Source organism: Anomaloglossus baeobatrachus, chromosome 1 (genome assembly GCF_048569485.1).
Source record: "Anomaloglossus baeobatrachus isolate aAnoBae1 chromosome 1, aAnoBae1.hap1, whole genome shotgun sequence".
In the NCBI taxonomy this organism is placed as follows: Eukaryota; Metazoa; Chordata; class Amphibia; order Anura; family Aromobatidae; genus Anomaloglossus; species Anomaloglossus baeobatrachus.
In genome coordinates this window covers 49,352,908-49,379,086 of record NC_134353.1, presented here as the reverse complement: position 1 = coordinate 49,379,086, position 26,179 = coordinate 49,352,908, and the positions used below count along the sequence as shown (strand labels likewise).

At 48.0% G+C, this 26,179-nt stretch overlaps 2 protein-coding genes across 2 annotated transcripts in view; both read left to right on the top strand.

The window, feature by feature from the left end:
- LOC142276929 (nicotinamide N-methyltransferase-like) overlaps positions 1-6,845 on the top strand; it is a 44,230-nt gene extending 37,385 nt beyond the window's left edge. The window contains exon 4 of the mRNA XM_075332613.1: positions 4,089-6,845. Within this exon, the coding sequence (XP_075188728.1) occupies positions 4,089-4,509 (421 nt within the window). The 3' untranslated portion in view covers positions 4,510-6,845. The remainder of the gene's footprint in view (positions 1-4,088) is intronic.
- Positions 6,846-24,697: 17,852 nt separating this feature from the next.
- Positions 24,698-26,179, top strand: part of LOC142276764 (nicotinamide N-methyltransferase-like) — a 30,191-nt gene continuing 28,709 nt past the window's right edge. The window contains exon 1 of the mRNA XM_075332610.1: positions 24,698-24,868. Within this exon, the coding sequence (XP_075188725.1) occupies positions 24,709-24,868 (160 nt within the window). The 5' untranslated portion in view covers positions 24,698-24,708. The remainder of the gene's footprint in view (positions 24,869-26,179) is intronic.

The window sequence follows — 26,179 nt, the reverse complement described above, 5'->3', positions numbered from 1 at the left end:
ACCCCTCCTGAGGTCCCCTCCTCCCCGAATCTAAGGTATTTGCAGCGATCATAGCCACCGGGGCTGCGATTTCGCCATGACGTACTGGGTACGTCATGGGTCCTTAAGTACCAGGGAGCCATAACGTACCCAGTACGTCATAGGTCACTAAGGGGTTAACGTCCAACACACACACACACACCATTCTTCTCACCTGTCCCGCGCCCCCTCCGCTGCCTCATCTCTGCTTCGTGCGGCCCCCAGGCCCGTGCCCCTGGTCACAATCGCGGCAGCTGCAGTGTCACTGTCAGTGATTTATGTCCGATGATTGTATTGCCGGCACGAGAGCGCAGCACCAGCAACACATTCATCTGACATAAAGTGCAGACAGTGGCTGCGGCCCCTGCACCTGCCGCGATAGTGAACAGGGGCACGGGCCTGGGGGCCGCACGAAGCAGCCTGAGGGGCCGCATGCGGCCCACAGGCCGCGTGTTTGAGACCCCTGTTTTAGAGGTATACCGCTCCAGCAGCGGTCGAACCGCTCGGATCCGGGTGTCGCTACTCGTGGCTCGAGGGTCTCCGGACCCGGGGGCTCAGGGTCACTCTAAAATGTGATGTGGGGTTATTTACAGAGGAATTAGGTAGTTCGTGACGCCACCCATGGTGTGCGGTAATAGGGAATACCGTCGCTGCCATTGGGAGCACCCGGGGTGAAGGAGCAGGGGCAGCTAGATGACGTAACCCTCCACGGGACTCATGGATTGCAGGGGGAGTGCAGGCTCGCTGGTAGTAGGGGTAATCAGGTACTCACTCAGAAGGAAAGCAGACTCTGACAACGCTGTAAACAAAGTCTCTGGGTGCCGCTGCCCTCTTGGGGAGCTTGTCCGGGTTCTGTCCCCTGCAGTACTGCCTGATGGTCCAGAGCCTGCCTCTGTGCACAGAATTTAGTAGTGTCCAAGTGGCCCGTAAGCTTGAAGCGGTCCGGGCCCCGCTCCCTACTATGGGTAGTAGAGGAGCTTGCTCTCAGGAGCTCACACTTGGGATTGCTGCTTTGGGGCTGCTTTGTTTGGAAAGCCCTAACCCCTCGTTCCACTACTGCCTCCGATCTCTGAGCTTCGTGGGACAGTCCATAAAGGCCCCATCCTCCGCAGGTTAATTGCCGGGTTGCTTGAAGCCTCTCCCCGACCTAGGGTCCAGTACCCCGACATGCTTTCGGCCCCAGACTGGCTATTGGACCACGGCTGCTGGCCGTCCTCCAAGACTAAGCCAGGCACCCAGTCCCAATATCCCACGATTGGGTCTCCGACTCCTCCGGGTCCAGACCACCGACTGCAACCCAATCTTCTCCTCCCCGGGAGCCACACACTCCCCTCACACCTCGAGGGCTACTACTCGACTGACTTGTCACCTCCCACCTCCCTGCCTGACCCCTAGGTGGGTGGCCCTATTCCAGCTTAGCAGCCCACTGGTGTGCCTGACAGGGTGTGGTGTGAGGTGTGATTAGGATTTTTAGATGCTGGTGGAGGCATTGCTACAAGTTGAGAACCCAGAACCATGGGGGTTTGAATCCTGCACTAAGAGTAAAGAGCGTGCAGTACCCTGTGACGACCTGACTAGTCCAGGGGCATCACATCTGCAGTTCACTGAGATTCCAACCACTCTGGGTTCCTAGTTTTTTGTCCTTTTTCTGATCCTCCTCGGTCACTGATTCATAACATTCCACACTGATTTCTCTGGTGTTTCTGAGTTACACAGGCAGGCTCGGGCATCGACCAGCTGTGTGCTTATTAATGGTCAGGCTAGCAAGAGTTAACCTCAAATAGCCTGCGGTTACCTCTGGGATCACATGTTGTATGAAACCTATTACATTTAATCACCGACTTTTAAAGATGGTGGAATCTTCCTATGCCGACTATAGTTTATTGCTGTGTTGGTTGGTGTACTGGTGTGTCCCAGTCCTGCTGGTGATTCTATTGTGTGGTGTTTTGAGTTGTTGTGGAATTCTCTCATCGTCTTGTTGTTTTCTCCCTGCTCCTATTTTTGTCCTTACCTCTAAGGCTGCTTTCACACTACATTTTTTAACATGCGTCCTGAACGTTTTTTTAAAAACGGATCCAGTTCAAATGCATTTTCATTTCAATGCATTTGCAATGGACTAGCGTCAACATGCGTTCACCTGCGTTTGCGTGCGCTATAGTGAGGATCCAGCGACTTGCAGTTTTTTAACTTTTTTCAAAAATGCTACGTGTAGCGTTTTTGAGCAGCTGCGTCCAAATACTGCAAATTGCTGGATCCTGACTATACTGCACGCCAACGTATGTGAACGCTGGCATGCTCATAGACAGGATCCTGCTTGCTCTACTAAGCATGCCCAAAAACCAGCCTGGTGTGATCAGTCTCTCTCCCCTCCCTCTCTCCCCCTCCCTCTCCTCTCTTTCTCTCCCCCGCCTGAGAGCTGCGGAGGCTCATAACCAAGGTAAACATTGGGTAACTTGCTTGGATACCTGATGTTTACCTTCATTACGTGTGCAGGGAGCCCGGCTCCTAGCAGCTGCAGACGCTCGTAACCAAGGTAAATATCGGGTATCCAAGCAAGTTACCCGATGTTTACTTTGGTTACGTGTGCAGGGACCCCGGCTCCTAGCAGCTGCAGATGCTCGTAACCAAGATAAATATCGGGTAACTTGCTTGGATACCCGATGTTTACCTTGGTTACGTGTGCAGGGAGCCTGGCTCCTAGCAGCTGCAGACACTCAGAACCAAGGTAAATATCGGGTAACTTGCTTGGATAACCGATGTTTACCTTGGTTACGTGTGCAGGGAGCCCGGCTCCTAGCAGCTGCAGACGTTCGTAACCAAGGTAAATATCGGGTATCCAAGCAAGTTACCCGATGTTTACCTTGGTTACGTGTGCAGGGAGCCCGGCTCCTAGCAGTTGCAGACGCTCGTAACCAAGGTAAATATCGGGTAACTTGCTTGGATACCCGATGTTTACCTTGGTTACGTGTGCAGGGAGCCCGCCTCCTAGCAGCTGCAGACACTCGGAACCAAGGTAAATATCGGGTATCCAAGCAAGTTACCCAATGTTTACCTTGGTTACGAGCCTCCGCAGCTGTCAGATGCCGGCTCCCAGTCTGTCACGTTCAGTTCCCCTCACTCCCGATCACATGACTTCAATGCCTGCCCATAAACTTCAAGTGACAGGATCCTGGAAAATAACACTTGCGTTTGCATGTGTTTTTCTTTGTAAAAACAGGATCCGCTTTTACAGCAAAAAAAGTTCATGACGCATGTTAAAAAAACGTAGTGTGAAAGCAGCCTTATTATCTTATACCTTTGTGTGAACATGCTATGAGGAAGAGTTTTGTTTTCCCCTGTTTGTCTATGTCTGCTAGTGTTAGCAAACTCCTGTAACGGCCCTCCCGTGGAGTAGGGAGTGAGGGTATATAAAACCAGTCTGGTCAGGAGCAGAGTCAGGTTGCCAACTCAGATGTCCTCATCTTCAGAAGAAACTCTGAGATACGGGATAGCTAAGTTACCCCTAATCTGAGGGCAAGTCTAGGAGCCCCAGTCCACTGCTCTCGCTCATCATCTTGACTGTTGTCTTCAAAATAAGGAAATGCAGTGAACACACATATGTGTGTCATTAAATTATGAAATATAAGGATGAAAACTAAAAAAAAAATCAAATAGCCTTTTAGCACAAGGAGACTGATGTTGGGCTCTTTTGTCTTCGTGGATTACCAACTGTCGGAACGTTCTTACTCCTGTAGATAGAGACTGCAAGTGTGCAGCATGGAGACACGGGAGATCTGTGCTGCTGTTCTACTGCTGTCATGGGGAATTTTATTATAAAGATGCAATGTCATTTGCAACAGGAGGAGAAGGCATGAAACAGTAAATCCTGTCAAGGCCTCTTATGACCCTCTGCCTGTCTAGTGAATGACACAAATTAACTATTTAAAGACATCATTTTTATTTCTTTTTTTATGGTTTTCCCATAATTGATATATCATCTTTAACCACAAATCATTAATCTCACCAGATGTAAGATTCCAGGTATATTTGAATTGTCTAATCATCTGTCATGAAATGTTTGTATTTTACAGCGATGGGTGGGAAGAAAAAGAAGAAATTCTAAGAGGAAAAATAAAGGAGATCTTAAAATGTGAGCTCAGGAAAGACGACCTGGATTCACTGCCAAAGTTTGACTGTGCCACGAGTGTATGGTTTCTTGAAACGATCAGTAAGGACCACGAGGATTACAGAAGAAACCTAAGAAAATTTAACAATTTAATCAAAATGGGAGGATATCTGTTATTTTACGCAGGTGTTAATGCCTCCTTTTTTAAAATTGGAAAAGACAAATTTCACGTATTGAAATGTGATGAAAGTTTCTATAAGAAGGTGATAAGTGAGGAAGGGTTTGAGATAAAGCATGAGGAGAATCTTGAGAAAATAATGATCTCTGGCGATGTAGACAATGACGCCTTGGTGTTTATCGTTGCTCAGAAAGTCAGGGAGGTCTAGACCCAGGGAACGTCATAGCCATGAATGTATCTCTGTACCGGGATCTGCTGCTTCTGCTATAAACTATGATATTATCCATGGTAATAATTACAGTGGAACCTTGGTTAACGAGAACAATCCGTTCTGGGACTGTGCTTGTTAACAAGTTACTCGTTCAGCAAAGCAAGATTTCCCATAGGAAATCATTGCAATGCAGTCAATTTGTTCCACAACTTGTTAAATGTTCCATCCTGGTGCCCTATTGTGCCATTCCACACTCGTACAAACACGTACAAACACACACAAACACAGATTATGCTCACCTTATCTTCCGTTCCCTCGCCAGCCTCCTGGGACTTGCAGTTCGCCCGTACAAGATGTGTATCGGCTAATCAAGACGACCGATGCCGGACCTTCCGCACTCAGCACACTGACGTCAAAGGCAGGAGCCGCTTGCCTCTGATTGGCCAGCGCGCTGCCTTTGAGTAGCACCTGACAGGGGAAGTTCCTCCATCGTCACAATGGTTACTGGATACACATCCTGTGGAGGGAGGACCTTCCTCTGTCAGCCGCTACTCAAAGACAGTGTGCTGCCCAATCAGAAGCAAGTGTGGCGCCCCTGAGGCTTCCGTCGCCACAGAGATATTGCACCTCAGCCAGAGGTGTGATGTCCCATCCTGGGTAAAAATGAGGTCATATGCCGGTCCACAGACTAAACTTGCAAACACCGATTGGTAGGCACACACATTGGTGTTAGGAATAGTGGCAGCAACCCCCATAGATGTATTCATGAGGCCATAAGTCCAATTTCTGGTCCCAATAATGTGGGTGGGGTCTAGTCAATGGGTGTGTGGGAGGAGTCAGAAAGTGTGAGTAGATAAGGGAACCAGGAAGTTCAATTGAGTCGAGTCAGTATGTCAGAGAGAGGCAGAGGAGTGAGGAGAGTGTGAGAGGGAGGTAGTTACCTCAGGAGAAAGTGACAGAAGGAAGTTCCTGGTGGAGATCCTGGGGTCTAGTTAGGCCCAGGTGAAACCTTAAGAAAGAGAGAAAGGATTCCAGGGCCACAGAAGGGCATATTGGCTCATGGCCTGTTCCACAGGAAGATTAGGTGGAGGGATCTGGGTGCATTCGGGGACGGTCCCCAGACAGAGGGAATAAAGACAATTCCTCACAAGTAACACCGAAGGCCTAGGGTGGTTGCAAGTGCCCAGGGCCACAACCTGCCATAGATTCCTGGTGAAGGGGGCAAGATACAACTGCGGTTAGCCCCCTTTGTACAGGCCCTGTGGTGGAGGCCGAGACCAGTTCAACTAATAGAGTCAAGGCTAAGAAGACAGTCTGGAAAGAGACACAGGAGGGGTGCACCGGTATTGACCTCTGAACTACCCGGGATCGGCGAAGGCACCTGACAGTGAATCCCAGCATACTGTGGGCAACCGGTTTGCTGCAGCAACTGAAACAATGAGTAAAAGACCTAAACTGCAAGCCCTGTGTCGTCTGATTCATTCTGCACCTCATCCACAAACACCATAGACTTTACCAAGCACCAAAGGTTGCCCCGGGGTACCCACTCTACCTGTGAAGAGCAAGAAACACCTTAGCTGCCATAGCATCAGCCCTGGAGGTCCCTTCCAGCAGCTGCAGCTCCATAGCTGCAAATTACCACAGGTGGCGTAACGAATCTTATATAAACTTTAACACTATAATCACCCCCAATACCGCCACATTTAACTGACTCCACCATGGCCACGGAATCGGGCCCCACCACCGCTGACTACCCCGGACTAGTCCGGCCTGACACCGAGTCACCTAAGGCCCTGGGGTGGGCGAGTCACAAGCGGCTGCTGCCTCTGACGTCAGCGCACTGGGAGCGGAAGGTCTGGCATCGGTCGCCTTGGTTACCCGATACATGCAAGTTCCAGGAAGCCAGCGTGGGAACGGAAGGTAAGGTGAGCATAATATGTGTGTGTGCGTGCTAGTTTGTTTGTGTGTGTTTGTGTGGACTGCAAGTGCGGGTTAGAGCGCGGTGGATGTATGGAACCGGAAGTGTGTACGGTGAGTATTTTGCTCGTACAGCAAGGCTTTCTCGTAAACCGAGTTACAAATTTACAGAAAGCTTTGCTCGTTAAGCGGAATACTCGCTAACTGGGTTACTCATTAAGTAAGGTTCTACTGTATATAAATAATTATACAAAATGTGATTCATTCAAGAAATCTGTGCAACAAAAATATAAACGTAACATTTGTTTTTGCTCCCATTCTTCATGAAATGAACTCAAATATCGAAGACTTTTCCTATGTACACAAAAGACCTTTTTCTACATCGTTCTCAAATTCTACTTCCCACAATAAACGGCCACTATTAAATGTGCAGTTTTACAGTATTGGTGGGGTCTGGGAGGGAGGGGGGGTGTCAATAAACCAGTCAGTAAGTATGGGATGTGACCATCATTTGCCAGTCTGCCATCTGTCCTATGAAGTAAAAACCGTGATTCAACCATGATGAGAATACCTCTCCAACGTGCCAGATGACATTGGATGTGAGCATTTGACCACTCAAGTCGGTTACAATGATAAGCTGCTGTCAGGTGCACAACACGATGAGGATGACTAGGAGCAGATGAGCTCCTCTGAGATGGTTTCTGATGGTTTATGCAGAAATTATTTGGTTATGCACCGATTGTTGCAGCAGCTATCCAGGTTGCTGGTCGCTGACGATCTTGGAGGTAAAGTTGATGAATATGGAGGTCCTGGGCTGGTGTGGTTACACTAGGCTGTGGTTGTGAGGCCGAATAGATGTACTGCCAAATTCTTTGAAATGCCTTTGGAGACAGCTTATGGTCAAAAAATGAACATTCGCTTAATGGGCAACATCTCTGGTGGACATTCCTGCAGTCAGCATTGGGGGGATGTCACAGGTAAAGGGTGGGGCGACTCGAAGGGGAACCCTATGCTGACTCTAAAGGGGTCTTTACTCGTTGCGACATTGCTAACGCTATGTAGTCGGGGTCACATCGTTAGTGATGCACATCCGGCGCCGTTAGCGACATCGCAGCGAGTAAAACCAATGAGCGACGATCAACAAGCGCAAAAACGTGAAAAATCGTTGCTTGTTGACACATTGTTCATTATCTTATTATCGTTGCTGCTGCAGCTACGATGTTGTTCGTCATTCCTGCGGCAGCACACCGCAGGAACGACGAACATTTCCTTACCTGCGGCCGCCGGCAATGAGGAAGGAATGAGGTGGGCGGCATGTACCGGCCGCTCATCTCCGACCCTCCTCTGCTATTGGGCAGCCGCTTAGTGACATTGCAATGACGCCGAACGCACCTCCCCCTTGAAGGAGGGATTGTTCGGCATTCACAGCGACATCACACAGCAGGTATGTGCGTGTGACGCTGTCGTAGCGATGATATTCGCTACGGCTGCGATCACCACATATCACACGTATGACGGGGGCGGGTGCTATCGCTTGCAACATCGCTAGCAAACGCTATCGATGTCGCAGCGTGTAAAGCCACCTTTAGACTAAGCATACCCTAGGCTTTCACTCAACTCAGGGGTACACTTAATGGTAGCGATTAGCGAGGCCTGTGCCCCCAACATCACCCTGTCTCCTGTCCTTGTCCCTGATATGAAGAGCCCTCTCTGCAATCAAGCACCTGGGGAAAGGTCAAAGACAGAAGTGGGGGAAGTGGAAAACCCCAAAAGACAATAATGACAGACAGGGGTACAAACCAGACTCACTCACACCTAATTCCAACAATAGAAAAGGCAAAAGGTGTACAGGGAGAGGAAAACACAGAAAGGAGAAAGTAACAAAACAGACTACCTTCACACGCTCCAATGCAATAATCAGCTATAGTAGCAGCAGAGCAAAATGCCTCCTCACACCGCCAGGCCTGTGTCACGCTTCCCGGTCCCCGGGCCCCGCTCTCCGGTCCCCGTGCCCCGCACTCCAGTCCCCGTGGTCCGCTCCCCGGTTCCCGCCGGCGTCCCCTGCTCACCACCCCGGTCCTGTCCTCCTCGCCTGCACCCTCCTTGTGTCCTGCTCCCCGCTCCCGGCGCTCCTCTGCGACATGGGACACACAGCCGGGCGCTCCTGCTTCCTCCTCACCACTTCCTGGACTGGCTTCTGGCACACGGGCCTCACGCATGCGCATTAGGGCGCGCGCGCGGTCATTGACCCTCTCTTAAAGGGCCAGCACCCAGAAACAGGATATTGCATAGACAGGTACAGGGTATATTAGGGTTCTCTTTCCTGGTGGGTGGGGCCTGTTCTACGTGTTTAGCAAGCTAGTGTTCAGGTCCCCATATTGCTTTACCCTGTGCTTTGCCCTGTATTAACCCTGTCTGTCTCGCAGAGCCTGTCCTGCCACGCCAGCCGCTCTGAACCAAGTCCATCCCAGGACCCTGACGGTGACTTCGGCGGATGTTCCACCACCTCTGCAGCTCCGCCAGTCTCCAGTCCCTGGCTCCGTTCGGTGACCCGCCCCATCGCTCAGCAGGTTCCGGATTCCGCCTGACCCTACAACCCGGCCTCAGACCCTGAGCCTCGTCACCCGGACTACCGTCCAGAACTCCGTGGGTTCAGCAACATACACCTTTCCTGCTCCTCTACGGACTGTCTGGCTACCAATAGTGCTTCGGCTGCCGTGCATCAGGACCCTCTGGCGGGGTGACCGGCCTGGCTGCCTCCTCAGGGGAATTCGGTGTACGCTCCAGTGCTTCCACCATCCGGACGTAACAGACAGAACAGGCCATGGATCCCGCCAAAGCACTAACGGCCTTGCAGCAGGAACTCGTACAACAGCGCGAGACCCAGACCCGCATGCTGTCCTTCATGTCTTCTGTGGATACCCGCCTGAACACGCTACAAGCAACGGCCACGTCCTTGGCATCTCAGGTGTCCACTGTGCAATCCACGGCCGCAGCTACCGTGGCAGCCTCCTCGGATACTTCCAAACTTCGTTTGGCTTCACCACCCCGGTACGCCGGAGATCCCAAGACCTGCAGGGTATTCATAAATCAATGCTCCCTCCATTTCAAGCTGCTGCCGCACCATTTTGCCTCTGACCAAGCCAAGGTCGCGTTCATGATGTCCCATCTAGAGGGAGAGGCACTGGCCTGGATGAACCCCTTGTGGGAGAAGGAGGATCCGGTAACCGCCAGGAGTTCCTGCAGGCTTTTCGTGGCACCTTTGACGAGCCCGGACGCGCCTCCGCGTCTGCCTCATCCCTCCTCTGGCTACGTCAGGGGACTCTGACGGTGGGCCAATATGCTATACGTTTTCGCACCTTGGCTTCGGAATTAGGGTGGAACAATGAGGCTCTCACCGCCACCTTCTGGGAAGGACTCTGGGATCGTATTAAAGATGAGCTGGCTGGTCGTGACGTGCCTTCCACCCTGGATGCCCTGATTGATCTAGCGACTCGAGTGGATCTTCACTTTCAGTAACGAGCCAAAGAGGTGTCCCGCGAGAGGCGTCCGATAAGGCACTCCTCCCCACCACAGAAGTCCATCGCTCCCCAGTCGGCGTCACCTGGCGCTTCTACCATCGAGCCCATGCAGATTGACCGCCTGAGGCAGTCTGAGCAACGCAGAGCAGAACGACTAGCAAAGGGTCTCTGCTTCTACTGCGGTGATGGCACACACCTGCAACGCTCTTGTCCCGAGAAGCCGGGAAACTCCAAAGCCTAGACTTGGTAGGAGAGGCCACCCTAGGTGCTGGGACTCTCTCAGACTCCGTTACATGGACTGTTCAAGTCACTACAGAAGAGACCCGGTTCACGGCAGAGGCGTATCTCGATTCCGGAGCAGCAGGCAACTTCATCCAGCAGGCCACAGTGGATAATTACCAGGTGCCTGTTCTCCCATTGGAAAAACCGCTGGTGATCGCCTCTGTAGATGGGAGACCCCTCTCTGACACCGTCTCACTGATCACCAAGCCTGTGGACTTACGGATCGGTGCCCTGCACACCGAGAAGATCACCTTCTACGTCCTCCCGCGCACGTCTCATCAGATCCTGCTGGGACTCCTATGGTTACGGGCACACGAACCGTCGGTCAGCTGGAGTACAGGTGAAATTACCCGATGGGGCTCCTCGTGTCACGAGAGATGCCTGAAATGCATCCAGCCCATCCGACGACCTCCGGTTCCAGAGTCTCTACCAGGACTGCCTTCTGCCTGCTGGTCCTTCTCGGACGTGTTTGATAAAAAGGAGTCGGAGGTACTACCGCCTCATCGTCCCTACGACTGTGCCATCGATCTATTGCCAGGAACTACGCATCCTAGAGGAAGAATATACCCCTTGTCCCCTGCTGAAACACGGGCCATGTCTGCCTATATCACCGAGAGCCTGGCTAAGGGCTTCATTCGGAGATCCTCGTCCCCTGCCGGAGCAGGGTTTTTCTTTGTCAAGAAGAAGGAGGGTGATCTGCGCCCTTGCATTGACTACCGGGGATTAAACCAGATCACCGTAAAAAACAAATACCCTCTGCCTCTCATCCCCGAACTATTCGATCGGCTCCGAGGAGCTCGTGTATTTACCAAGTTGGACCTCCGTGGGGCCTATAACCTGGTTCGCATTCGCTCTGGAGACGAATGGAAGACCGCATTCAACACTCGGGATGGGCACTACGAGTATTGTGTCATGCCCTTTGGTCTGTGTAATGCTCCGGCAGTCTTCCAAGAATTGGTAAACGACATGTTCAGAGATCTCCTCTATGTCTGTGTCGTGGTGTATCTGGACGACATCCTGGTCTTCTCTCCGGACCTACAGACCCACAGAGAGAACGTGCAGCTAGTACTCCAAAGGCTTAGAGAGAACCGTCTGTACGCCAATACGAGAAGTGCGTCTTTGAAAAGTCATCCGTTCCCTTTCTGGGTTATGTAATCTCGGACACCAGCCTGCAGATGGACCCCGAGAAAGTGTCTTCCATCCTCAACTGGCCTCCTCCATCCGGACTGAAGGCTATCCAACGCTTCCTTGGCTTTGCGAACTATTATCGGCAATTCATCCCGCACTTCTCTGCCCTGACTGCGCCTCTCTCTGCCTTGACCAAGAAAGGAGCTAATCCTAAGGACTGGCCACCGGCGGCCGAGGCCGCGTTCTGCTCATTGAAACAGGCGTTTGCTTGCTCCCAAGTTCTTCATCGCCCTGAATTGAACCGACAGTTCACCTTGGAGGTGGATGCCTGCTCCTCAGGGGCCGGGGCAGTGTTGATGCAGAATTCCTGCTCCGGGAAGATGGTTACATGCGGATTCTTCTCCAAGAGCTTCTCAGCACCCGAACGCAACTACACCATCGGTGATCGGGAGCTACTGGCCGTCAAGCTGGCCTTGGAGGAATGGTGCTACCTCTTGGAGGGAGCTGTATATCCTGTGATTATCTACACGGACCACAAGAATCTGGAGTATCTGCGGTCAGCCCAAAGACTGAACCCACGACAAGCCCGCTGGTCCTTGTTTTTCGCTCGTTTTGATTTCCAACTCCATTTTCGGCCCGCGGACAAGAACGTGCGGGCAGACGCCTTGTCTAGGTCCTTCGTGCCCATTGAGCTGGAGGAGGAGACGTTCCAGCCCATCATCTGCCCCAGTAAAGTCATTCCGGTGGCTCCTGTCTCTCTGACTCAGATACCCCCTGGGAAAACCTATGTCTCTGATACTGATAGACACAGAGTCCTGCAATGGGGCCATGCCTCAAAGATCGCCGGCCACGCTGGTCAGAAGAAGACGTGGAGTACGATTGTCCGTCACTACTGGTGGCCATCTCTCCGTAAAGACGTCGCAACCTTCGTCTCAGCCTGTTCGTCCTGTGCCCGGAACAAGACACCCAAGCACCTACCATATGGACGTCTTCTGCCTCTGCCCATTCCTTCTGTTCCGTGGCAACATATTGCAATGGACTTCATTACGGACTTACCCTTATCCTCCGGACACACAGTCATATGGGTTGTGGTGGACCGTTTCTCAAAAATGGCTCACTTTATTCCCATGGTCGGGCTGCCCTCTGCCCAGGAACTAGCTGACTCCTTCATACAACATATATTCCGATTGCATGGCTTTCCCGTACACATTGTGTCCGACAGAGGAACTCAGTTTACCTCGTGCTTCTGGAGGGCCCTCTGCAAACATCTGGGAGTATCTCTGGACTTCTCTTCAGCCTACCATCCTCAGTCGAATGGGCAAGTGGAACGGGTCAATCAGATCCTGATCTCCTTCCTGCGCCACTACGTTAATGCCCATCACGATGACTGGTCCGCGCTTCTTCCTTGGGCTGAGTTCTCCCACAACCACCACATCAGCGAGTCCACTTCCTGCTCTCCCTTCCGAGTCGTTTACGGACTTCAGCCTTCTGTCCCATTGCCAGTATCCTCGGCTTCCGACGTCCCCGCAGCAGATGCTCTGGTCCAGGACTTCTCAGCCATATGGAGCTCTGTCAAGACTTCCCTAGAGCGTGCTTCTTTGCGGATGAAGAGACATGCGGACAAACGGCGCCTGGATCCCCCGTGTTTCTCCCCTGGTGATTTGGTCTGGCTTGCATCCAAATATGTCCGATTGAAGTTGCCATCGTACAAGTTGGGTCCTCGTTACATCGGGCCGTTTAAAGTCATCAGCAAGATTAATGCAGTCTCCTACAAGCTGCAGCTCCCGGCCACGATGCGGATACCCAACTCCTTCCATGTCTCCCTGCTCAAGCCTGTTGTCCTTGGTCCCTTCTCCGCTGATGCCGGTACTGCTCCTCCTCCCATCGCTGGCGATGACATCTATGCGGTAAGGGATATCGTGGCTATGAAGACCGTGCGAGGTCGGCAATACTTTCTGGTGGACTGGGCAGGGTATGGTCCCGAGGATAGGTCCTGGGAGCCCCGGGAGAATGTTGGCACTCCTCTGATACGTGCCTTCCTGTCCCGGTTGCGGGGAGGGGGGCGTGGGGGAGGGGGTACTGTCACGCTTCCCGGTCCCCGGGCCCCGCTCTCCGGTCCCCGTGCCCCGCACTCCGGTCCCCGTGGTCCGCTCCCCGATTCCCGCCGGCGTCCCCTGCTCACCACCCCGGTCCCGGTCCCGTCCTCCTCTCCTGCACCCTCCTTGTGTCCTGCTCCCCGCTCGCGGCGCTCCTCTGCGACATGGGACACACAGCCGGGCACTCCTGCTTCCTCCTCACTGCTTCCTGGACTGGCTTCTGGCACACGGGCCTCACGCATGCGCATTAGGGCGCGCACGCGGTCATTGACCCTCTCTTAAAGGGCCAGCACCCAGAAACAGGATATTGCATAGACAGGTACAGGGTATATTAGGGTTCTCTTTCCTGGTGGGTGGGGCCTGTTCTACGTGTTTAGCAAGCTAGTGTTCAGGTCCCCGTATTGCTTTACCCTGTGCTTTGCCCTGTATTAACCCTGTCTGTCTCGCAGAGCCTGTCCTGCCACGCCAGCCGCTCTGAACCAAGTCCATCCCTGGACCCTGACGGTGACTTCGGCGGATGTTCCACCACCTCTGCAGCTCCGCCAGTCTCCAGTCCCTGGCTGTTTAACTGCATGAGAGGACACACACAAGCTAGGGACCCCAACGTAGGGAAATACTTTGGCGTAGTGTTGGGGCTCTATTGCATTGATCAATTCAGTAGCTAAATTTCTCTTTATTCATATATTCATGGCAGTAATGCAGATTCCATTTTTCACATTTCATTCTTACATGTAGCTATTGAATTTTTCATGTCAGTATTCACACAGCAGTTTCTGCTATTCCATGTATTCCCCTTACATAGTCACTGGTGTGCATACCTTATCTCCCCATAGTGATGTTTTTTTAGGTTTTTGCACCCAGTTCAGACATAGAATGGAGTTCCAAACGTTATTTCTTATTTGTTAGTTGTTTTTCGTTTGTGAACCCTCCCCATACACACCTATTGCCAATCCATATCGTATATATAGCCTGGGTCTCAGCTTCCCATACACGGTAAGTTTTTTTAACTGCATGAGAGGACACACACAAGCTAGGGACCCCAACGTAGAGAAATACTTTGGCGTAGTGTTGGGGCTCTATTGCATTGATCAATTCAGTAGCTAAATTTCTCTTTATTCATATATTCATGGCAGTAATGCAGGTTCCATTTTTCACATTTTCACTTTACATATAGCTATTGAATTTTTCATGTCAGTATTCACACAGCAGTTTCTGCTATTCCATGTATTCCCCTTCCATAGTCACTGGTGTGCATACCTTATCTCCCCATAGTGACCCTACAACCCGGCCTCAGACCCTGAGCCTCGTCACCCGGACTACCGTCCAGAACTCCGTGGGTTCAGCAACATACACCTTTCCTGCTCCTCTACGGACTGTCTGGCTACCAATAGTGCTTCGGCTGCCGTGCATCAGGACCCTCTGGTGGGGTGACCGGCCTGGCTGCCTCCTCAGGGGAAATCGGTGTACGGTCCAGTGCTTCCACCATCCGGACGTAACAGCCTGGCTCAGAATAAACTCAGTAACAAGAATCCAAAAGGCTTTTTATCCAGACTGTAAGTGGGCATCAGAGAAATCACTTGGGCAGAGTTAATGAGCTTGCTGCTAGCAAGAGAAAACAGGCATTAACTATGTAACTGCTAAAGGAAAAGCATACGTTTAATGGTTAAAGCCTTGGATGATAAAAGAGGCCCTGAGCCTGTCATTAACCTCACCCAGAGGCCACTGTGACACCAACTGCACGCTCCCTCAGGACTTACAACATCTGAGGCTGCACATGTTAGAGTGGCCTTTTATTGTGGCCAGCCTAAAGCCTGCTTACACGTTGCAATTTTGAATACGATATCGTATGCGATTTGCAACGCCCCCATCGTATGTTTGGCATGTTCAATTTGTTAAATGTGCCGCACAAACGATTAACCCCCGTCACACTTACTTACCTTCCATACGACCTCGATGTGGGCGGTGAATGTCCACTTCCTGGAGTGGGAGGGACGTTTGGCGTCACAGCGACGTCACGTGGCAGCTGGCCAATAGAAGCGGAGGGGCGGAGATGAGCGGGACGTAAACATCCCGCCCACCTCCTTCGTTCCGCATTGTGGGCCGGGAGCCGCAGGACGCAGGTAAGATCTGTTCATCGTTCCCGGGGTGTCACACACTGCGATGTGTCCTACCCCGGGTACGATGAACAATCTGACGTTTAATTCATGAGAAATGAACGACATGCATGCGATGAACGTTTTAACGTTCAATCACAATCGCACGTAGCTGTCACACACTACAATGTACCTTACGATGCCGGATGTGCGTCACTTACGACGTGACCCCGCCGACACATCGTAGTGTGTAAAGCGGCCTTAAGGCACACCTGTGCAATAATCATGCTGCCTAATCAACATCTTGATATGGCACACCTGTGAGGTGGATGGATTACCTCTGCAAAGAAGAAAAGCTCACTAATACAGATTCAGACTAATTTGTGAACAATAAAAATAATCTTTATTATAATTGCATTAAAATTAACACAGCAAGTAAGTCCTCAAGGGGTTAACTGAACTGCTGGATTAGGTCAATAACAGTAATCGTGGACAGTTTACAACAAGACATACATACAAAAGGATCACAGTATTTTGATCATAACAACAAGGATGTAATACAGTGGATTATACGTAAACACACACTGAAATTTCCTATTGATACTGTTTGATGGTAATATACCCAACTTCAAACATTGCCAAATGTGATTTCTTATCTATGTGTCAAGTCCATGACGTCATTGTGGTATAACCAAGGCCTTGCTCACATAGCTAGGGACAGTATTAGTTATAACCAGCGTAACCACAGCCCACAATTTTTCCACAGTTATAGTACTGAAAGTTATTAACCACTTCACAGCAAGTCCAGGCAACCGCCAGTCCCTACGCGCGTTTCACCTTTCCGTCCCCTGAAGAAGAGGTGAAACGCGTGTAGGGACTGGCGGTTGCCTTGACTTGCTGTGAAGTGGTTAGTAACTTTCAGTACTATAACTGTGGAAAAATTGTGGGCTGTGGTTATGCTGGTTATAACTAATACTGTCCCTAGCTATGTGAGCAAGGCCTTGGTTATACCACAATGACGTCATGGACTTGACACATAGATAAGAGATCACATTTGGCAATGTTTGAAGTTGGGTATATTACCATCAAACAGTATCAATAGGAAATTTCAGTGTGTGTTTACGTATAATCCACTGTATTACATCCTTGTTGTTATGATCAAAATACTGTGATCCTTTTGTATGTATGTCTTGTTGTAAACTGTCCACGATTACTGTTATTGACCTAATCCAGCAGTTCAGTTAACCCCTTGAGGACTTACTTGCTGTATTAATTTTAATGCAATTATAATAAAGATTATTTTTATTCAAAAGGATCATACCACATTTTCTTCGTGTATAAAATTGCATCGTGGTGTTCTGGCACTTTCAATGAGGTTGAGGAGTGACCTAAATTAAATAATTTGTGAACAATATTGGAGAGAAAAAGGCCATAAAAAGTTGAATTTAGCTCATGAAAAATGGGAGCAAAAACCATAGTATTGCATTTACATTTTTGTTCTGTATATTTGCATTAACCAGTTTACTTGAACTAGTGATGATCGGACTCGCAGATAACCGGGACTGACGGGTCCATGTTATCTGGTTTTTAAAATCTGGTTCTGGGCAAGATTCCGGTGCCCATCTAAGTCTATGAGGACCAGAATCCGGTGATTAAAATGGTGGTAGAAGGGATAGGGAGATGAGAGAAATCATGCTGTACTTGCCGAGGCTCCGGCATGGCTGTATGCTGTATGCTGCTTCCAGGCCTCGCATTCAGTTCCTGGACTGCTAATTACTGCTCATCCATATGCACTGCTTTCCCTGCCCACTGGCACTTGTGATTGGTTGCAGTCAGACGCACCCCCACACCCCCACACTGAGTGGCAGAGTGTCTGACGCTTCCAATCACAGGTGCTGTCTGCATCTATCTTGTTAAAAAAAATAAATAAATAAATAAACTGGAGTAGACCCCCCCATATTATAATATCCAGAACAGATAGCGCATATGGCTACAGGCTGCAGCCCACAGCCATGGGCTTATAATGGCTGTGCATCAAAATAAGAGTAACCGCATGCAGCATTTTACATTTTTTTTTTAAATAAATAATTTTAAAAAACAGTATGCGGTCCCCGCCAATTTTGATACCAAGCAAAGATAAAGCCCAAATGCTGGGGCTGATATTCTCAGGCTGGTGAGGTCCAGCCCCAAAATAGCAGCCTTGAGCTGCCCAGGATTTTCATATCATTAGATCTGACAAGCCTGGCGCTTTACCTGGCTCTCCCCAATTGACCTTGTGTAGTGGCAATCGTGGAAATATAAAAGGTTAATGGCAGTCTACAGCTGCCCCTAAACTCTAGATTAGTAATGGCAGGTGTCTCTGAGACCCCCCTCATTTCTAATCTATAAGTGAAAGTAAATAAACACAAATATCAAAAAAATCCTTTATTTGGAATAAAATACAAAAAAAACCTTCCTCTTTCACCAATTTATTAACCCCGAAAACACCCCTGCAAGTCCGCTGTAATCTACACAAAATCCCACAATGATTCAGCTCTGCTACATTTGAATTGACAGTGTGCAATCATGGAACATGACTGCTCACTGTGAGCTCCAGGCAGAGAATGAATGAGCCATAGTGATCAGTGGGGATGTCACTCAGGTTAGTAACCTTACCTCAGAGGACCTCGTTAAACTCATTAAACTCAAGTGCATCTTCTGGCAGAAAATAGCTTTTTTTGCCAAGAGATGAAGATTTGGTGCTGAAAGTTTTACACCATATTCCTGCACCCATTCTACACCTCCTGGCAAAAGATTTCATCCCTACCGCATCATACCTCATGCGGTTTTGATGCATTTTTTGCCAGGAGCTGTAGATTGGGTGCATGAATATTTCGCAAAAATTTCATCATCAACTTTGCATCTCTTGGCCCAAAATGTAAACATTTTTTTTTCTGCCAGGAGGTGCAAATTTGGTGCTGAAATCTGGTGCAGACATTTCAGTGCCAAATTTGCACCTCCTGGCAGAAAACTGCACCGAAATTGCGTCAAAATGTTTTGGGTTTTTTTTGCAGTTTTGAGCCAAGAGATTCAAATTTGGTGATGACAATTTTACACCATATTCATCCACCAAATCTACACCTTCTGGCAAAAAATCCCCCATCAAAACCGCATGAGGTATGATGCGGTAGTGATGCAATTTTTTTTGCAAAGAGGTATAGAATGGGTGCAGGAATATAGTGAAAAAATTTAAGCACCAAATCTGCATCTCTTGGCAAACAAAATGTGGTTTTCTGCCAGGAGATGTAGGTCTGTGAACTTGAGCTAACTGAGAACGCCTGAGGTACCCTGAGGTCAAGTTACCTGTGGTCACAGTTGGAAGACCATGAGAACCTCCTACTGTGACAGCAAATAACCTGAGTGAGTTCACCAATGAAGGCGCAGCTCATTTATTTTCTGCCTGAACCTGACAACATTCCTTCATGTACCATGATCGCAAACTGTGACTTCAGATATGTAGCAGAGCTGGAATCATCGTGGGACCTCGTATGGATTATGTCAGATCTGCAGGGGTGTTTTGGTGATTAATAACTTGATGAAAGAAGGTGTTTTTTTTGTATTTTATTTCAAATAAAGATTTTTTTGATGTTTATATTTATTTACTTTCACTTACAAATTAGCAATGGGGGTGTCTCATAGATGCCTGCCATTACTAATCTAGACCTTAGTGGCAGCTGTGGGCTACCATTAACCTCTTATATTAAACCGAGTGTCAATCGGGAAGAGCCAGGTAAAGTGCTGGGCTTGACGCATTTAATGTACTAGACAATCCCGGGTAGCTGCAGGCTGCTATATTTAGGCTGAGTGGCAATGCAATAAGCATGGGCCTCCCCAGTCTGAGAAAACCAGCCCCCAGCTGTCGGGCATTTTCTTGGCTGGGTATCAAAATTGGGGGGACCACATGCTGATTTTAAAATGATTTATTTAAATAATTATAAAAAAGCCATATGTGGTTACTCTTATTCCTGGGGGCTGCAGCCTGTAGCCGTATGCTTTATCTGTGCTGGATATCATAATACAGGGGGACCCTGCGCCAAATATTTTGTTTATTTTTTTATACCATGATACTGACCATCAGACAGCGCCTGTGATTGGTTGCAGTCAGACACTGTCACACAGGATGGGGGACCCATCTGTCTGCAACAGACACCAGGATGGCCAGTAGGCAGGGAAAGCAGTGCATATAGATGAGCAGTAATTAGCAGCCCAGGAAGTGAAAAAGAGGCCTCAGGAGCAGTGTACAGCCGCGTTGGATCCTCTGTAAGTATGAAGTGCTTGCTTTTTTTTTTTTTTTATTTTTGCTTTATTTTTTTCATTTCTAATGTGTCAGATCTGGATCAACACCCAGAATCCCTGGCCTGGGGCTGGCGCCCGTGAAGCCACGCAGACCGGGCTTTTACAGTCCGAGTCCACCCGTCCCTAACTGGGACCAGTTACTCAATACTAAGAATTTCTCCTTCTATCGAAATCTCATTATCTTCTGGAGATCAGTATTTCATTGTCTAATTCAGATATGTTGCAATTTACTACAAGATTTTAATTAAATAATTAGTATGTAATAAAATAATGTTGTGATTTACTCTCCATTTTCTTATTTTAAAGTAATAAACTGTAAGAACTCAAATCTTTGTGGGTATTTACTTTCTGAACAGAGAACTATATAATGTGGTTCTTTACATGAACCTCTGCCCTAAATAAACGATGTACCCTAATATGTAATGTGCAATATTCTGAATTCTTCAAAAATGTACTTTGCATTTAATCAGTGTTCTCTCAGTTTTATTCATGTGAACAGCCCAGTGCCCCAATACTGGAGGTGCAATTCTCCCAGTCTGCTTCACAGCACCAATTTTCAACACTACTTTAAGCAGCAATCAATAACCTAAGTGAACCCACAGTCTCATGAGTGAAGGATTGTGGTGTATTACTTCAGCGATGAAGCAGATTAAAAAAAGGAGTGCAAGTCTGTGAATAATAATCCAAATATTCGAGCAATATATGGGGAGGTGCTGTAGCTGTATAGTCAGTGTGACTATGAATTCATTGATCTGAGATCTTCTGTAATTACTGCACCTTAAATGGAACCATCAGCAGTTGCTTTGCAACTTTGCAATGTAATCTGAGAACAGCCTTATTTAGGCGCTGAGATCCTGATTCAAGGGAAGTGTCACTAAATTTACTGGGTGCAGTAGTTATGATTAAAGATGAGCGATGTTCGATTCGAACCGTTCGCGAATTTCAAATTCGAGTGATTTTTGGCGGTGTTCGAGTCGTTAGACAAACTCAAACGATTTGCTTCTTGCTTCAAGTTCGGTAGTTCGAGTTACCATTCGATAACGGTTCGATCACCAAAAGCGTGGCTTATCACAGTAAGGCTATGTGCGCATGTTGTGTATTTGCATGCCTCCTGCGTCCCAGCACAATCCCTCTCGCTTTCCTACTCACTGTTCACGGACGCGGCGCTGCACGGCTGTCACAAGGCTCCGGTGGCTTTTCCTCTTTTGAAAATGGCTGCAGCTCATTATACAATCTGGTATTCACTGCTTTCCCCGCCCACCAGCGCCCATGATTGGTTGCTGTCAGACACGCCCCCACGATGAGTGACAGCTGTCTCACTGCAACCAATCACGGCCACCGGTGGGTGGGTCTATATCGTGCAGTAAAATAAATATATAAATAATAGAAAAAACCAAAATTATCAGTTCCCCCCAGTTTTGATACTAGCCAGGATAAAGCCACACGGCTGGAGGCTGGTATTGTCAGGATGGGGAGCGCTACGTTATGGGGAGCCCACCACCCTAACAATATCAGCTAGCAACCACCCGGAATTGCCACATCCATTAGATGCGACAGTCCCGGGACTCTACCCGGCTCATCCCGAATTGCCCTGGTGCGGTGGCAATCGGGGTAATAAGGGGTTAATCATGGCAGGTGTCTCCCCGAGATACCTTTCATGATTAACGTGTAAGTGAAAGTAAATAAACACACACACAACGAAAAATCCTTTTTTCGGAATAAAAGACAAAAAAGCACCCTCTTTCACCATTTTATTAAAATTCCCAAATACCCCTAAAGGTCTGATGTAATCCACAGAGGTCCCACGACACTATCAGCTCTGCTACATGAAGCTGACAGGAGATGCAGTAGAACACGAGTGCTCTGTGTCAGATCCACGCAGCAGCAACTGAAATGAGCCGCGCTGTCAGCGGGGATGTTACTGAGGTAATGCCTGCGTGTGCAGTGATGAGTGCGGTAGTGCCGGTGTTTGCCCTCCCATCCATCCATCCCTCCATCCCTCCCTCCATCCATTTATCCCTCCCTCCATCCCTCTATCCCACATCCATCCCTCTAACCATCCATCCATCCCTCCATCCCTCCATCCATCTCTCCATCCATTCATCCATCCCTCCCTTCATCCATCCATCCTTCCATCCCTCCATTCCTCCTTCCATCCATTCATCCCTCCATCCATCCCTCCATCTCTCCATCCATTAATCCCTCCCTTCATCCCTCCCTCCCTCCATACATCCCTCTATCCCTCCATCCATCCGTGCATTCATCCCTCCCTCCATCTCTCCATCCATTCATCCCTTTTTTCATCCCTCCCTCCATCCCTCTATCCCTCCATCAATCCCTCTATCCATCCATCCCTCCATCCCTCCATCCATCCATCTTTCCTTCCATCCATTCATCCCTCCCTCCATCTCTCCATCCATCTCTCCATCCATTCATCCCTCCCTTCATCCCTCCCTCCATCCCTCCATCCATCCCTCTATCCCTCCATCCCTCCCTCCATCTCTCCATCCATTCATCCCTTTCTTCATCCCTCGATCCATCCCTCTATCCCTCCATCAATCCCTCTATCCATCCATCCATCCATTCATCCCTCCCTCCATCTCTCCATCCATTCATCCCTCCCTTCATCCCTCCATCCATCCCTCTATCTCTCCATCCACCCCTCCATCCATCCATCACTCCATCAAACCCTCCATCCATCTATCCCTCCATCCATCCCTCCATCCATTCATCTATCCCTCCATCCATCCCTCTCTCCTTCCATTTATCCATCCATCCCTCCATCCATCCTTGTAGCTGAATAATCTACTTCTGGATTCTCTGCAATACAGAGGTCAAGATTACTAAACCTTCCTATGCTTTTCGTTACAGACAGTGGCTCAATGGGTAGAGCTACTGCCTAAGGAGAATTAGTTCACGAGTTCGAGTCCCGGCCGTCCCAGTAAAGAATTTAATTTATTTATAATTTTAAATTATAATTATTATTTATTTATAATTATAATTTAATTTAATTGTGCACTGAGGGGAGGAGCTGGACCTCAGCTGTGAGCCGCGGGACACATCTCTAAAATCGGAGCAGTTCACAGAATGAGGCTGCATTGTTCTCTCCTCTCTCTCCTCTCTCTCTTCTCTCTCTCCTCTCTCTCTTCTGTCTCTCTCTCTCTCCTCTCTCTCTTCTCTCTCTCTCCTCTCTTTCTCTCTCTCTTCTCTCTCTTTCCTTATCTCTTCTCTCTCTCTTTCCTTATCTCTTCTCTCTCTCTTCTCTCTCTCTCTTCCATCTCTGTCTCAGACGATGATCAGCTGATGCGGTCACCTGACGGAATCAGCTGACACTATAAGTCGAGCGGTGAGGCCGGCTTTTTACCACCCGGTCGGCTAAACTATCAGCTGATGCTGTCAGACAGGAGTCTGCACAGAAGTGTGTAGTTTTGGGGTTTTTTTTGCACCGATGCATGAGCTGATTGTAAAAAAGCCGTTTATACAATCAGCTGCTGTGTCATGTGATTCAGGCCCTTTAACCTGACACATCATCTGATCGCTTTGCCTTCCAGCAAACCGATCAGATGATATTGGATCCGGATTGGACGGCGCGGGACTCTTGACCCAGGATTACTGCAGAGGGGCGTTCTTTATTTCAATAATAATAATAATATATATATAGCTAATTGAGGATTTAGTAGAGCTTGCCCGTGACCTTGTCTTCAGGGAAGACGCTCGGCTGACAGATATTGTGCACTTGGCTGCAGACTATTTTAGCGGGAAACAGAGTCTATTTGCGGACGGCCTTCCGCGTGGTGGAGAGTGGAATGGTGGTTTCTGGCGTACTGCGGTCTAGTCACTGCGGCTGTATGGTGGCTGCTGCGACATCCATATGCGGTACAGCGTGAATGTTAGCGGTCCCGTACTACAGCCTGCGACCGGCTATCTTTACTGGAGCTGGAGCTGGACTGCGCTCTTGTTCTATGTAGCTGTATGGCGGCTGCTGTAATACCCATGTGCCGTGTAGCGTGGGTGTTAGCTGTCCCGTACAATCGCTGCCTACGACCAGCAGCCCGTTTTTACTGTTCTGCCTTCGTCCACGTGTGAGCTGTGTGGACTCCGGCATACAGCTAACCTTCATCCACTGTTTCAATAAACAGACTGTGTTGCCTTTAAGTCTTTATTTATTAAATGATGATGGATAGGTGGATGATCATAAGAAATGGATGATTGATTGGTAAAAACTATAACAAAAGATACAAATCCATATCAGTACAGGCATATCACAAATAACAGAATGGCATACATAGTAGTACTGGTATTTACAGAATCTGCATAACACAGAGAGCAATGCATATGACTGAACACAACATTTACACTGCTGATGCCGCCCTACACCTGCTCTGCATGTATCACAGCCTATGCAATCTGAGTAGAGCCACTGCCACTTCACAGTGCCTACATAACAACTGTACACATATTCCAACACAAATATGTAGTCTAGTACAATGATTCCTACCGGGATCCATTAGTCAGGAGGAACGATTGAAGAAAAGGAACTGGAGCCGGCCATAGCACCTCTGAATCCTATGGAGACACCAAGACATCTGCGTCTCCAACTCAGTAAGGGAAGGGAAAAGGGGCAGTCCAAGGAAGTATCTTTTCCTTAAAGCAACAGGCTCCAAAACACAGAAATACTGTAGAGATGTATGAGGAAAACATAAGAAAGCCAACAGTGACCTCTTGTGGGCAACAAACGATATTACCCTTATCCTATTTAATGAATAGAAGACAGAACAGCGTTAATAATACAAACATTTTTATTCTAGAAAATCTACAAAGAAAATGACTACAATGGATCCCGCCCTGGTCCTGTATTATCCTAAACATGAGATCAATCCCAAGATGCTCCTGGAAGAATACTTCTCTCAACATGTTCCATATTCTACCTTTAAGGAGTCAACGATTAACATGCAGAGATGTTTCTATAAAGCCTTTAGCTCAGGTATATAAAGGAAACCGTACAATTATATATAATGGAGATGATCAAATTATTTTTAATTTTAATTTGTCACGTTTGGTAAATTTTTCCCAAAAAATTTTTGCTGTAAGTATTCCTGTATATATAACACTCTAATGTCTCCTAGGCATGTATCGAAATCCTTTGAATTTATTTAGTGCCAAGACAGTTTAATAATGACAAAGTGATATTACCAAACAAAGGGATGGTAACCAATAGTAATCAATAGGCCATTTAATATCAGAGAACACTGACAAACCTTTGATGTTTTTAAAATAAAAACAAAAGTCCAAAATGATCTCTCTTAGTCATTTGTGATCAGACAAAACATTTTATGCAGAACATGGACTCAAACTGAAGGTGTCGCTATCAGTGGTAACATCATCCTGTTCGAGAAAAACTCATTTAGAGCTAAAGGAAAACGATTGTGGTCTGTGCTTGGTAGTACTCCTGCCCGGATGGATGGTGCCACATTCTTAGCTGTGGTATGGTTTTTTTCTTTTACACTATCCCATCAAATGCCTTTATCACTTTTTCTTTTATCATACATTTTGTAAAACAATATAATTACATTTTCAGAATCCTTCAACCTCAATTATTTAACCCTTACTAAAATTAAAGTATAAAAAGCTAAGCAGGCAAGTACATGACGTGGCAGCAGTCCACTGCACTAGTTTCACAAGTTTGATAGTCATATTAGATTAGTAAAACAGGAGTGCATAACAAACATGCACAATCAAAGTCTAGATTCTTTATTTTTTCAACACTTTCTCAAATAACAAAATAAGAAAATAGACGGTACCTACATGATTTAAAAGCCAGCCCATCTAAAAGGGTGCTGTAATGTTGTGGCATGTACAGAATTAAAATTTGACTAATACAACAAATATGCAAAAATTTGTTTGCAACATAGACCATTTGTGAGGTAGGCTTTAACAGTTAATTACCAGAATTTTAGTGGATTTTCTACATTAAAAAAAAAGAAATAAAACCCATTATTCTACCTTCACAAAAATGATTACCTAAGGAATGGGGAAAAAACCTTAAGACTAGCAAGCTCATCATCAGACATTTTAGGGTGTTTTCTGTAAAAACTATTGCGCTGACTTGCTTCTGATTTCTAGTGCTTTAAAAAAAGAAAAAATGTGTAATTGTAAAGTAAATGCAGGAGTACAGTGGAACCTTGGATTACGAGCATATTTGGTTCTGGGAGTGTGCTCTTAAACCAAGTTACTCTTATATCAAAGCAAATTTTCCCATAGGAAATAATTGAAATGCAGACAATTTGTTCCACAA